Source organism: Ambystoma mexicanum, chromosome 6p (assembly GCF_040938575.1).
Source record: "Ambystoma mexicanum isolate Mex_15411 chromosome 6p, UKY_AmexF1_1, whole genome shotgun sequence".
In the NCBI taxonomy this organism is placed as follows: domain Eukaryota; kingdom Metazoa; phylum Chordata; class Amphibia; order Caudata; family Ambystomatidae; genus Ambystoma; species Ambystoma mexicanum.
The window spans coordinates 653,338,066-653,353,500 of NC_090935.1; the positions used below are offsets into that span (position 1 = coordinate 653,338,066).

General features: G+C 45.6%; 1 protein-coding gene across 1 annotated transcript in view; it reads right to left on the reverse strand.

The window, feature by feature from the left end:
- Positions 1 to 15,435, reverse strand: part of MCCC2 (methylcrotonyl-CoA carboxylase subunit 2) — a 501,365-nt gene that overhangs the window by 291,811 nt on the left and 194,119 nt on the right. Inside the window, exon 9 of the mRNA XM_069627517.1 lies at positions 1,169 to 1,268. Coding sequence (XP_069483618.1) covers positions 1,169 to 1,268 — 100 coding nt within the window. The remainder of the gene's footprint in view (positions 1 to 1,168; positions 1,269 to 15,435) is intronic.

The following is a 15,435-nucleotide window of genomic DNA, read 5'->3' on the forward strand; positions in this document are numbered from 1 at the left end:
TCCTTGTACCTGAGAAACTCTGCGGCTGGTTTCTTCCCTGGCAGTGCAACGGACTCCTGTCTTCCTCCACGACGAGATCCCCTCTTCCCCTGGACGAAGCACCAACTTGCACCCGCTGCCAGGAACAACTGCCCCCGCTGGAGCGTTCTCACCACTTTAAGGTACCGTGTCCGCCAGGCCTCCCTTTCTAAAGATTGCTACAAGGTAACAATAACCCCTTAACCTTCTGGATTGGGCTGGCCGCCTTGACCCTCTAACTGGTCCCTTTCTTTGGTCCAACTCCTTTTTGAACCTTTACAAGACTCTTGTGCACTGCAACCGTGTGACCTTGGACACATTGCGTTTGGATCCTCTGAAAGTGGATCCGGCTGCTTGAACTCTAACTTCACGGTTTTACTTTGCCTTTCCCTCTTGTTATGTTGGGATCTGTTTCAACTTGTTCTCTGCTCTTCTCTCCCTTTTTAAAACAAACTATTAGAGTGCCATCTACATTAACCGCTCACCGCTGTCTGAAAATAAGTAGGGCTTTACTTAAGACTTGTCTAATATTCTTTTAAGGGAGTGTATATCTTTTAGTGACCATGTTTTGAATTGCTTAGTATTAGTGCCTGTGTGTTTTTCTAGATGTGGTTTTAAATAAATAATTATATCTCTTTTACACCAAGCCCTGGTCAGTGTTTACTTGTTCTAATGTGTTCTCTTGACCTATTGTGAATACTCTGTATACTGCCTAACTCTTCTTGAGGGAAGTCTGACTGCTCAGCCACAGCTACCAAGTGAATCTGGGTGGTACAGACTGCTACCAAGTGGGTTTACTGCCAAACACCTGTAGTCCTAAATCTTTTCCAGTGGACCCAGAGGGAACTGCACAGGTTTCTGCCTAACCACCACAGAGTTTTATATCTCATGTACTCACTACATACGAGGGGTCGCTTAAATGAATGCATGCATGCATTTCCAGTTCCTGGTTTCCCCTTGTTTTACTTTTTTCCAATTTAACTCCCGTCTCTTAACTTCTTGTGGGGCTCACATTTGACAGAACTCAATCATGTGATATTACACACATGTGTAATGAAGTAAAGCAACCTATTGGTTCTGATGGCAGTCTGAAGATAAGCCACTTTATTCCAGCCAATGAAAGAGAAACAAAATTTGACCATATACTCACGTCTACTTTTTTTCGATAGTTGAGGCTTCTCACAGCTTTCCTTGCCAGGTGAAGAGCATGGGCATCATCTAACGCATAGTGATCAGTCACCCCAGACTTTCTGTAATAGAGAACATACAATCCACCAATGACTGACAGGAAGAAGGAAGCAAACTTTGCACATGCGAGCTGCCACTACACAGCCATTTATCTAGAAGAACAACTGACTGAAGGTTGGGTGGCTAAGCCATGTACAATAGCTCTGCCTGTGCAAAATAAATCAGTGGTACAATTTATTGTATAGATGCCGGGCATCTGCCTGTGAGCTCGTAATGATGCACACACACCTGTGTTAGCGTGACGAAGATTCCCTGACCGTGCCTGGGTGGGGTCTCCTTTAATTGCTCAACCTGTGTCGGTCCTCAAAACATCACAACATCGCATCAAAACCCCCATAACAAAAACACTAACAACAATAATAACATCAACGACCTCCACTCATTCGAGCCACTTATGCATCAGTCCAGCACTTAGTCCCAGAGCCTCCCTGGGGGTCTCCTATTGGATCTTTGGGGGTACCGGGCACCCTGTTCTCATTCGCCCCTCATGTCGCTACCCCACATATGCCATTGACAATCACCTATGGCAGCTACACCCACACAACTGCTACCAATACACAAGAGTCCTCAGACAACTCTCCTTGACACCACAAAATGCCCCCAATGAACGCACTCATGTATACTATACATGCATGTATGTATGTATGTATTCCAGATGAATCAATTCAACGAATAAGGAAGAAACTCTTCTCTAATTTTAGCTCCAATACCGTAGGGGCTGTAGCCAGCAGACCTGTGGGAAATAAAAAAAATGTCAACTGACATTACTAAACGTCAGGTGGGGTATGCTAGGCAACCTGTGGACCAAACAACACTTGCAGCCCAAATGATCACCCGAGTGCTGAGCACCCCTACACCAGCAGGTGATATTAGGTCCGGTATCTTCAGCCTGAGGGTCTCCAGATGTGTTGGATTTCTACTCCCATTATTGTTCCCCATTGATTGTGCTGGTTAGGACTAATGGGAGCTTTAATCAAAAATGTTTCGCAAGGGTTCGAAAGTACAAATCACTTCCACAACTAAAACTAGACTATAATGCAGTCAGTGATCCACCCCTAACCGCCGCAAACTCTACAGAGTAAAGAGAAAGTCCACACACCTGCTGTGTACAATATGCTTTCTCTTGTCATAGTTGCATTACTTATCAGAATCAGTTTGGTATATGGGCAAACACTGGTACTTCTAAAGTCAGAAGGAGAAAACGTGTGTAGCCAGCTGCACAAGTATAAAAGAGACATAATAATTCCATAAAACAGACATAACTGAAAGAGACAGCTACAATTATCAACAATAATGATTTGTCAGGATGCTTCCACAACAGTTCACTAAATACTTTAGTAGTCTTGCCACTTGTTCTTCACAGCCTTTAACCACAACACAGTACTTCAATGACTTCTACCTGGTCCACTCACCTGCCAGGTCTACTACAACAAGGTCCCTTGCCCTGGTATACATTCACCTGCCAGGACTAAAAGCTCCTCACACTACAAGTAATTCTGTGGTAAAGAAAGCTTCAAACAACTTAGCAAAGTCTTTTGACTTTCGACAACTTCAGATTTGACGACTTCTTCTGAGAAAACATGAAACACATTGGAGAGGTTTGTTCCACACTTGTGATTGCCACATGCGGGGGGCGTGGCCTGGTGCACATGCAGTGAGGCTGAGTTTCGTCTGAGCTCTGACCGAAGATCCTAACATTGATCCTCATCACAGTGTTTTTCGCCAACGTATGGGTATATCCAATGATCCCTGCTTGGAACACAAAGTCGACCTATAACGATCTCCTGAAAGTAAACGGGCCAATGGATGCCGAGGAAGCGCCTACACTGAGACTCCGACGGAGAAATCTAAGATGGCCGCTGGCACGTTCTAACAGAGCTTGGAGAACCACAGAGCTTCGTTGATGCTGACGAAGAGTAAGGAAGCAACCTGAGCTGCTTTTTTGCTATTAGGCAATGGAGTGCCTGGATCAGACGTGGCACAACGGCTAGATTAGTTGACAGCGGACCGGATCGCAGTAGCTGCGGAGGACAGGGAGCAGCCCCGACTGAGCCCCGATTGATCCTACTGATAACACGAGCCTGTCCACGACCACCCTGTGGCGACACCATGAGCCACCAAGGTAAGCGGGCTGGGACAAGCGGATTGAGGGTGGGAGCCGGTTGTTGGACATCCCGACCACGGAACAGCATATTTACACGCCGAGGGTCAGGACACGTTGTGGAAGCACTATCCTGCCCTGGAAGGCATTCCTAAATGCCGGTGCCAGCCTCCATCAAAATACATCACTGAGGGACACTTGCTGTAGCAAGCGCGGCTGTTGCCTGCAATACCGTCTTAACTAAACATATTACGATAGTAGCACAAGACTACTCCCTGCTGCCTGAACATTAGCATCTAATCAACAGACAGTGCCCCGGATAACGCTTTCTTACCCCAACAACCAGGCACCAGGTGAGCCCTGGACTGCACAACCAGTACTGCAAGGCATATTGGACTGTAGCACGAGCAACCGATCCCTCACCCATATCGGAGCAACATTTAAAGGGCTGTGCTTACGGCATTGCTTTCAGCGCTTAGACGCATCTGCTGAGATAAACTAAGACTATACCCGCTTTCAGACACCAGCAGAGAGGCTGGGCCCTGCATACAAACGACCTGAAACTTGAACATTGCTGAGACAGTCCACATCGAGTACACTCATCAGTACCGTTTGACTATACAGCGACTACTGGTCTACACTGTGAACTATGTACCCTGCCAAAAACAAGCACAAGGGTACCATCATGGATTCCTTTGTTGGTCTGGGGAAGTCTTCACTGTCGGACTCAGCAACAGGAGAGGCGCAGGGAGGAGCTCATACACCTCAACCTGACCCACAAGAAGATAAAGTGCTTGCGGCCATTGCTGCTTTACGGTCCTCCCTGGAACTCAGAATAGAGGAGGTGAAGGTGGATGTCATTTTGCACAAACAAGATGTGCGATCACTGGTCGAACGAGTGACAACTACGGAATCACTTTTGAAGGACACTGTTACCACTATGGATGATCTGATCACCCGTATTAAATCCCTGGAGTCCAGAAATCGCATCTTAGAACAGAGAGCCGAGGACGCAGAGCGTGCTCTCGCCATTAAGGCACTAGGGATCCAGAGGGTATTGAAGGCAGAGACCCAACGACATATGTTGAGAACGTATTCTTGCAGGAGGTGGGCCATGGAAAACTGTCTCAAGGTTCTGCCATCGAGCGGGCCCACCGGTCCTTACAGAAGAAGCCTCCGCCGGGATCACATCCTCACCCAGTGATTGCCAAAATACAAAATTTTAGAGACCAGGAAGTGCTCCTACAATTCTCTAGGGTAGGAGGGAAGATCCAGAGAGATAACTCCAACATTACCATCTACACGGATTACACTCCTATAGTACAGCAACAGAAAAACAGATGTGTGCCAGTCAAAGCAAGGCAAGGCTACGGCAAAAGGGGATAAAATACACGGCTAGACAGAGTACTATACGGCGGAAAGTCACTTTTCTTTTTTAAAGCACCGAAGCTGTGTCCATGTGGATGGAACATAATAACAGAGATTCAAGATAACATCTAAAATCAAGACTGGGGGGCTGCACCCTCCCAGAGAAGGAAGTCAATAAATACTAAACCTCGCTACTACACAATGTCGACTGGAAGAGACTGAGGGCAGACCAGTTAGGTCACACCCTATACCCAAAAATGTCGGACTGGATCGATAACAGAATGATAGAACAATAATCTTGAGAGAAGAACTGGGATGGTTTTTGGCTACTCACTGTGAAAACTGTCACTACCTTGTCAGGGAAGGCGACAACGTCCATTGGTTGATGACTGGCCTACCCTAATCCATATGGATTGCTGACACAACTTTGTTGTCAGCCTATTGACTGGTGCCTAAGGGCGACACAGTCTTCATGAGGCACTATTTTGTTCGAATGGGATCGGCCCGTTGGACTCTGTTTGCACTCCACGTTCAGGGGCTTGTTGTTTCTGTTTTACTTAACATATCCGAATTGCACAATGATACTTTCTTTGCTCCTTATGACTTGTGCAGAAGCTTGGTTCATTTGAACTTTTTTAAATCACACCATGAATTCAGCTGCACTGCATGCGCCAAATGCAAATGTGAAATGGCTATGTGGGATGTGTTTGGGCTACTAGACCCCATGGGCACACAATGGTAACACTAATAGGCCATGACGCACATTAAACATTTGACATGGAATGTGAGGGGTCTTCATCCTCATACCCGTAGAAACAGAATTAAATCCCACCTCCAACATAAAAAGATATCCATAGCCCTCCTACAGGAAACCCACTTGACGGCTGAGGAACAAGAAGTAGTGGTGAACTGCTGGGATGGGACTGTGTACGAGGCCCCTTACTCTAAGTTTGCTAGCCAGGTGCTTATATGGATCGCTGACTCTCTCGCATTTCGGCTACTGAACATAGATAAAGATGTGGGAGGCCAATACATAATACTGCAGGGTTACCTTGGCAGTAAAGACCTATCCATTGTGAACTCTTATTTCCCCAATCACACAATACCAACATACACACTGACACTGTGCACACAGATTATCTCACAAAGGGATGCCTTTTTTATATAAGTAGGGGATTTCAATTGTGTACAAGACATGGTGTTAGATAGATCCACACCTCCCAAGGGTGGCCAATCCCCAGCAACTGAAGCACTGAACACAAGATTGCTAACTGCTGACTTCGATATTGTAGATGTCTGGAGGGAACTTCATCCAGGGGTCAGAGAGTATTCCTTTTATTCGTTACCACATACATTGTACACCAGAATAAACTACGTCTTTGCTGGAACTGGTCAGTTATCTGATTTTGTCAGTACCGAGTATGTGGGTCGCACACTATCTGATCACTCCCCACTGATAGCCTCACGGGATCAGGAGATACCTGGAATCCCCATCCCAGCATTGCGCATGCCCACAGATGCACTATTGGATGCTGCCTTATGAGAACAACTAGGGGTCATGCTGAGCTCTTTCTTAAAGGATAACATTGGTAGTGTGAGTAGCTGGGGAATTATTTGGGAAACCCTGAAAGTTGTAACCAGGGGTGAGATTATAGCTGGGGCTGGAGACATCGAAAAAAAGCTGAGAGGGGAACTGGAGACCCTTGAAGCAAAAGTGAATGAACTAGGGAGGCTGAATTGTGGTGTGTTGTCCTTTGAGGAGGAACTTAAGGAGATTAGATCTAAAGGTCGAGCCACATGGGAGAGATTGCCAAAGTTTGACCGTGCTACCCGGACGGCCCGAACACACACTGAGGGAGATAAGTCTGGAAAATTATTAACTTGGCTATGTAGACGGGAACACCCTAAACTACCGATTACCTACTACATGATGGATGCAGAGCCCCCTGGAGAGCACAGGCAGCAATCAATGATACATTTGCTAACTATTATGCTAAACTGTACAGTCACAACGCATAAATAACTTCTGCAGACATTGTTCAGGTCTTTACAACAATCCAACTTCCGAAGCTCACTAATAGCCAGAGAGATCACTTAGACCAGGCTTTCACACTGCAGGAGTTGGGCAAAGCGATAACTTCTCTTGCATCAGGCAAGATGCCGGTAAGCAATGGCCTCCTTGCGGAATTGTATAAAAAGTATCAATCCACTCTGCCCCCAAAGCTCTTAAAAGTCTTCGAAGAAGCCTTTGACACAGGTTCGCTCCAGAGCAGTATGCAAACATTGGTGGTCCCCACACTCAAACCCAGAAAAGCTACTTTAATATGTGACTTGTATCGCCCGCTGGCTATGCAAAACTATGACGTAAAGCTGCTCACTACCATGCTGGCCGCACATCTCTGTCAGTGTATTGCAGCATTGATACACTCTGGCCACAGTGGATTTGTGCCAGGCCATAATACCACTTTGAATTTGCACAGACTTCAACACGTCATTAACCAGACCAGCACCTGTACTGAGCACTATGTGGTGGCATCCTTAGACGCGGTCAAGGCTTTTGACTCAGTGTATTGGGAGTGGATAGAGGTAGCATTACACGGTTTCAGATTTGGTGGTAACTTTATGCGCTGGGTTAAATTACTATACACTTCCCCCACAGCCACAATACGTTCTGGCCGGCAAATATCAGGACACTGGGCCATACAGAGGGGGATGCGACAAGGCCGCCCGCCATCACCAATGCTCTATATAAGCTCTGGAACCAATAGCTGTATACCTGAGACAGGAGTACTTAGCACCGGGAATCAACATCCGGGGCTCTATACAGCTGGTCTCCCTATATGCGGATGATGTATTACTATACTTGTGTCAACCGCAGCATAACCTACCTATATTGGAGGTGCTAAATTATTTTGCAAGACTCTCCTTCAATAAACTAAATTCACACCTTTTTACAATGGCTGGGTTACGTGGGTTGGAAGGGGCTGCCTTACCAGTCTGGGCCCTGAAATGGGAACCACACTCGTTTTGATATTTGGGCATGTAAATTACCCACTCCCCTGACGTAACTTGTGTGCTAAATACACAAAGAGCAGCGGAAGGCATCAAGAAAATCAATGACATTCTGGTCTCAACTACCCCGCTCCCTTATGGGCAGACTATCCATTACTAAAATGATTATTCGCCTCAGGTTCCTATATAGCGTCACTAATGTTCTCTTCTACATAGAGGCTCCCTTTTTCCGAGAACTGGAAAGTACACTTCGAAATTTTCTGTGAGAAACGAAAAGGCACAGATTGGCGGTCACTGCTTTGTCTCTCCTCTATGAGGAGGGAGGGGTCCGACTACTGCAGCTGGAATATTATCTAGCTGCCCAACTACGTTTCATAACGAAATGTCTATCAGATGATCTCACATCGGCGCATGAGCTGCTTAGCATGTTGATAAGCCCTGCCCGGCTCAGAGAGGCACTATGGTCTCCGGAAAGCTGAAACGAAACTCAACCACTAGCACTATGTGTGGGTTGACAGATTTGGTCCAAAACACTCAAGCTACTTCGACTCCAACTACCCAATTCTCCCAACATTCCAATCCTGGCTGGCACCTGTAATGATTTCAACGAACTAGGGGCTGTCTGGTGCTGAGAACGGGTCGGCATAGCCACTTGGGATAACATGTACGGGGCAGAACATTTAGAGAATCCACTGACCCTATGCAATCGAAGGGACTCCCATATGGGCAGTTCCTGGGGTACATGAGAGTATAGAGGAGAATGTAGAGGAAAGCAGATACAGCTGGCATGAGAGACTGTCAGAAGCGACCGTTTGTAGATTGAGAGTGAGCAGTGGAGATTACGGTGCGGCTTGACAGTCACCCATACACGTTGAGAGGTCGTTTCCTCTACTCTGAGTGGCGAGCACTTAGCAGCCAGCAGTGTGCAATGAGCGAGTGAGCACGGACAGTTTGAGCTCCGTGTCTGTTTCCTGAGACTCCGTCTGAGGCTTGTCTGAGGCTTGTCAAAGAGAGCCGTATAAAAATGAAGTAAAATAAAACCAACAACTAAGGCTATCCCACAGAACGTGTGATATATGGTGAGAGCGGAGTGAGGAGACCGACGGTAGCTCCGTGCATCGAGCCCTGAGAAAACGACAGTAAGAGCCCCGGTGTGGCTAGCTGCATCTCTCGCTCTGCTTTTCTCTGCCCGCCCACCGCCACCTCTGTGAGTGTCAAGGAGGCAAAGCGGCGAGGTGTTGAGCTCTTTAGCACCTTTGTGACAACTTGTGGCTTGTGAGGGAGTTAGTAATAGAGCTGAACTCCACTGCTATTATTCTAACTTTGTGTCGTCCAAGAAAATTAAATCAGCATACTAATAGATGCTGTGTCTCATTGTTGAACAGTGAAGTGAGCTTTATTTTTGCTTAAAAAGCAAAAACTCTGATTCTATTCAACAAAGTGTTTGGGACTGTCTCTCTAGTGTCACGGGCCGCCCAGGGTGTTCCTGTTGCCATTGGCCACATAGGTAGGGACTGCAGGCAATTCCTTTGACCCAAGCAGTCTCAATAGGCAGCGATTGTCTTATTGCAATGTATGGTGGGCAGTGATTCACTGATCCACTGTGGAATTGTGTGGGAGGCCAGAACATTGCTCAGAACATTTTAGGATTGTTCTACTTAAGCGGCTGCCAGTGTGCTTTTACTGCCCCAGGCCGCATTGGTGGGGACTGCGGGTACTACCTTTGTCCCACGCGGTTCTGTTAGGCAGTCACTACTTTTTGTCTCGGGAGGATAGCTGAGGGGCAACGTGCTCGCCTTGGAAGGAAGACGACACGGAGCAACACAGGTTCGATCCCCGGGTCTGCGCTTAGAAAACTCTGGGTATTAAGTGCGTTATGAATAACCAACTATATCATATCATTTGGTATAGATGTAATGTTGTGCAGAGTGGCACCTTGACTGTGGAACCCAAAGTGCTCCCTCCCTGATTTTGTGAGCCTTGAAGCTGAAGCAGTGGATTTGGAGCACTGCCTCTGACGGACTGTATATCTGTGCTCACCCTTTCCTAGGTTGGGTCTGTTTGTATTCACAGGTAACAATAGTAAACATGTCTAAAACATGCAATCTAAGAAGTTTGGTACATGACAGTAGCAAAAGTTAGCAAGCACAATTGGCGCGAGTGGCCCACTGAGCCACAATCAAACTCCTTTTTGGCATTAATGTATGAATAAGAGGATGGTTGGAGACCTGTTTCAAAGTTGTATACATTTCTTCTAGATGGTACCAATATTAATTTATTTCTAAACCACCAAAAACCCGTGGCCATCGGGGCGCTGACGTGAACACAAAGGACAAACATAATTACGGGACAATCGGCAAACTAGTGGGCAGAATATAAGACATTGGGGAACAAGCCCTAGAAATGTAGCTGAAGAGGTGTGTTTTCAAGGTGTTTCTGAAATAATTCAAACTGGGTGTCTCTCTGATTGCTAAAGGCAAGGCGTTCCAAAAGGAGGGTGCCAAAGCCCGGAATGATCTACCTAGACCTCTGGCTCTTTTGATTCTGATTCTCTGCAGTTGGGGGAGTGCAGATGTTCGCAGATCCCTGGACGGTTTGTATGGCATGATCATTGCTTTAAGGTATTCCGGGGTCTTTCCGTGAAGGGAGCAATGTATTAATAAGCCCATTTTGAACTTAATACATTGCTGTACTAGTAGCCAGTGTAGCTCTTTCCTGGTGTTAGATATATGAGCTCTTCTTGGAATGGCCATTGCTACATGGACTGCATCATTCTGAATGGTCTGGCATATCCGAAGATTAGATTTTGAGGCTGCACTCAACAATATGTTGCAATAATCTAACTTTGACAAAATCATCGCACGAGAGATGGTCACTGAGTTATTTTTATTGATGAATGGCCGTATAGTCCGAAGAAGCTTCGGATGGTAGTTACATGTCCTACGAAGATTTTGTACTTGAGCGTCTGATTTCAGGAAGGCCTCGAGGAAGACCCCAGGGTCTTCACTTACGACTGCGTCAAGATCTTGTTGCCTTGTAACAAAGTAGGCATAGGTGGGATCCAATTTGGCACTCGCCTGGGGACAGCCAAAAATCAATAGCTCGGTCTTGGTGCCGTTCAGGCATAGCCAATTAGAGCACATCCATCTCTCAATGGCATTGTAAATGTTATTTAATGTTAACAAATCCTGGAGGTGGTCCCCACTCAGCTTGATGACCAACTGCGTGTCATCGGCGTTTTTGGTAAAGAAGACCCCTAGGTCCTCCAACAATGTGAGAAGAGGCAATATTGATACTCCTTGGGGGACGCCATATTTGATTGGGGAGACAGTGGAGGCGGCTGCACTCCATTGTATATGGGACTTGCAGTTGGATAAAAAAGACTTGACCCAATTGACCACTTTCAAAGAACAGGATCAACATGCCAGTGTCTACAATGTCAAGAATATAGATTTCGAGATCCACGAGAGCGGTCTCAGAGCTATAGGAGGGGCGAAAACCGGTTTGCCGGCTATGGAAAATGTTGGTTTCCAAAGCTAGTAGCTGAAGAGTGGCAGCCTTGTCCAGGATCTTTAAAAGGAACTGGCTGTTAGTTATTGGCTTGAGGTTACTGGATTCAGTGTGGTCCAGATTCCATTTTTTAGGGATTGTTGTGATGTTAACTTTCTTGATGTCTAAAGGGACCTGTTGATCTTAAGGAGGCATTAACGAACTGTGTTAGAAAAGGTACGAACCGGTTTCTATGTTCCAATATGAGTTTCAAGGGTAGAAGATTTGGAGGAGAGGAGGTCGGGTGCATAGAGGAGAGCAAGGAGGCCATGCCTGCCGGAAAAAATGGGGGAAACGAGAAGCCCAGAGAGGATACGTCATCCTCTTCCAGATTGATTGAAGCCCCTAATGCGATGGCTGGGCCCTGTGCGGATAAGATTTTTATCCCTTGCTCTAGCAATTTGCCCTTCAAAGGCGAATGCTATTCGAACGCAATATTGATCCGTGATAGTGACTGTGAGCTCTGAAGCTTTGGGTTTTCCAGGGATTTTAGGATACTGAAAGGTTTTCCCAAAGAAATGGAGGATTGCTCTATCTGTGTATTGAAGAAATTTTTCTCTGTATCCACAATTAATGCTTTGTAGATTTTGTCCCATTTCTTCCACTCCTGCCGGGTGGTGTCAAAGGGATGTTTAATCCATGTTAGTTCTAGCAGCCTTTTTTTCTTTTTCATCTCTTCCAATGATGGTGTGTACCAGCTTTGATGTCTGAGATTCTCTGTGACTGTTTTCGTTAGTACTGGGGCCATGTTGTCAAGCATTTTAGTGAATGTACTAGTAAATGCATTCATCAGGCAATCAACATGGTCAGTCGGCTGAAGTTTAGCCATGATAGACTATGCTGACTATCGGTAGGGCTCACCTAAACTCACTAAACCGAAGGCGCGCTGGGAGGTTGATTTGGGTCTAGAAATTACAGACCGGCAGTGGACACTGGCGTTGAGCTTTGTTAAACATGCATCACACAATGCTAGATTTAGGCTTATACAGCTAAATGTGCTTCACCGCACATACATGACCCACTCTAGGGTGGCCAAATACAAAAAAAGATGCACCCTCTACCTGCCCTAGGTGTTGGCACAAAGACGCTCAACTAATGCATATGTTCTGGGAGTGTATGGTGATACAGCATTTCTGCTCCTGAATCAAACAGATCTGTGAGGGAGCTGGGATCAAAAGATTTCAATGGAACCCACTCAAATGTCTACTGGGTATATACCCCAGGTTGAGCAAACAAACATGTCAACAAATTCACGGACCTAGCATGCATACTGGCTAAGAGATGCTTAACAATGACCTGGAAATCACGGAAGGGACCACAGTTTGATGTAGGGTACAGCGAATTCATGCGTTGATGTGAGGCTGAGACCACTGCATGGGGGAAAGACAATAGGCATGCATGAGGGAGATGTTGCACTGATGCCTGGAAAGTACTTGTTAACTGTGTCTCTTACCCCTCGAATGACAAGCCACCGTGAATCTCCCCCCCCTCCTACCCGCAGGACTCTATTTCATTCACTTGTGCCATCCTATTTACACTCTGGATGTATACACAGAGCTTGGCCTCTCTTGTTGAAATGACACGAATGCACTGTTTACCTTTAACTTTAATTGACAAGCATTGGGTATTTGTTTGTATTGTTTGTTATATCAAATTCTTTATCAAATTCTTTAATGTGATACAGTATGAAATAAATTCAAACTTTACACATATAATTTACATATTACAATTACATATAATACAAACATTACATTATATTCAATTCGAACCGTATACACATATATACTAATAAAATCATACTTGCAATACATGCAACCTTTATATAGTTCTATTTGTATTGTTTGGTTTTAGTATATTGGCTGAATCACATGAAGAAAGATGTACACTTGACATGTGAACTGTAACTGTAAAATTCACCAATAAACTCATTTTAAAATAAGGTGACTGCCACATGCAATGCAGGTTATGCTCCTCTCCTCCTGAAAGCTTTCTATCAGGAGGGCTTATTTCTTGCCACTCTTGTTTTCTGACTCTCACATCAACAAAATGCTGAAAATGGCTTTCTTTCTCACTCGCTCTTCTTGGGCTTAGACAATTCTTATTTAGGTCTTTTTCCAATATTACCTCCTTCTCACTCTGGCAATAGGGCTTAGAATCAGCTTGCTTCTTAGTTATCCTCTCTTGGCTTTGGCAATAATAGTTCTTGTTAGCTTGTTTTAATATTTCCCGCCTTGTCTGCTCCCACAGTTTTTACTCTGCCACTTTAGCTTCTTTGTATCAGTTTGGTATTCAAAGTTAGTCTTATTCTGCCACTAACTTCTTAATGACAGTTCGGTATTCAAAACCATTGTTTATGGCCAGTGGAAGATTACAGAGCGTTCAGGATTTACACACTAATCGTGAACTCACCGTGTGCTACATAGGCGTCCGCTCAATTCGCTGCCACAGTGCCTTATTCCCCCTGCGCTTCGCTCTGCACGGCAAACCGCTTCTCTTCTCTTCCATCTGGTCGGGAGATGAGCGTTCACGCTCCACAGACACTCCAGTGCTCACCTGCCACCGGAGCATGAATTACCGCTACCCACTGCACAACCTCTGCATTCAAGGCCTCTAAACTTGGGAGACTCTCTCAGGACCATTATCCGCTCTGGCAATAGCGGCAGCTCCGGCAACTCTGCTTTTCAACAACTTCTTCTGCCACTGCAATGTGGAGTCACTGCAGACACTCCACCATCTACTACTCCTGATGGCCTGAGGGGGCCCTTTATACTCAACACTCTCTCTCAGGTGTGGTCATTAGAACCACTAGACTGCACCTTCCAATCTTGAGCCTCTGGATCCCTCTTCCTCGCCTCAGTACTTTGGACATTGTGGGACTTGAAGTCCCCAAGGTTCAAATGACCTTTTCCTTTCACAGCTGCAGTCTTACAGTAGGCCACTAAAATGGAAGGGTCTCTGGGAAAGTTAGTGAAGGGGGTTTCCCATTTGCTCCTGACCTGACCAGCCTCCCCCATGTGATCCTCCCACAGAACAGCACCCACAGGGTCAGGAACAGGAAGCCTTGGCCTTTCCCTGGCCACACGAGAAGGGTCCCAGGCCAGTTTTTCTGGGGGAATCATTTCCGATTCATCACAGAGTATATTGTCACGATGATGTTTAATGAGCTCCAATCAATGTCCAATACCACTACTTCCACCCATAGTTGGTCTCTCAACATGAGATCAAAGGTCAACAAGGGGTTGAGAAAGGCATGTTCTCTGCTATGGCGTACGTGTGGGCCAAATGCACCATGATGAATGTTTGATCCACTGTCCACTATCCTGGAAGCAGTAATGGCATAAAAGTGGAAGAACATGCCTCAAAGCATAGCTGAACAATAGGGCAGAGAAGGTTTCCACGCACTGGCGCACAACCAGCGTATTTTTAATTAATTGTTGCGTCTATTAACTGGTGTATGCATTCAAAGATATTCAAGTTAAATAGTCTGATTGTTTTAACAATATCTTCACACAAATATTTTATTGACAAAATCATCGCACGAGAGATGGTCACTGAGAATATCAAGTCTGAACATTGTCAAGAAATGTGTCATAAGGATACTTGTGAGGAAGAGAACTGTATTAGAGAACGTGGAACTCAAAAGTGTTGCTAAGAGAGTTGGGCATTAGTTCAAAGGAAATGTAGGAGGAAGAACTAAAAATGGTCCAAAGCATCCAACTCCTCCGTTCCAAGTCAAGAATGCAAGGTAGTTATTGGCTACAATAAGTAAATCAAATATGGCCAAGGAGCAATTTCGAAACCAGGCCTGAAAAAGGAAAAGGAGGGCAATATACCAGGCAATGCAGAGGTCAGATATATGGAGAATGGTAGATGACAAGAGCAGCCGTGTTCAATCAAGCCGGACCCAGAGGTAGAAAGGATTGAGGTTCAATAATCAGATTCTTACAACAAGGACCCACAAGGGTTTTAAAATGTGTGCATGTGGTTTATCATCAATTTGCAGGATAGGAATTGTACTGCCTCATTCCATGAAGTTATACATCTTGATGGCAGATTAAAGTGGCTAGATGATTCAAGAGTCGAGTGGTACAGCAGAACAGAAGACAATTGAAACCTAGAGGAGTAATGATGTCAGGAGT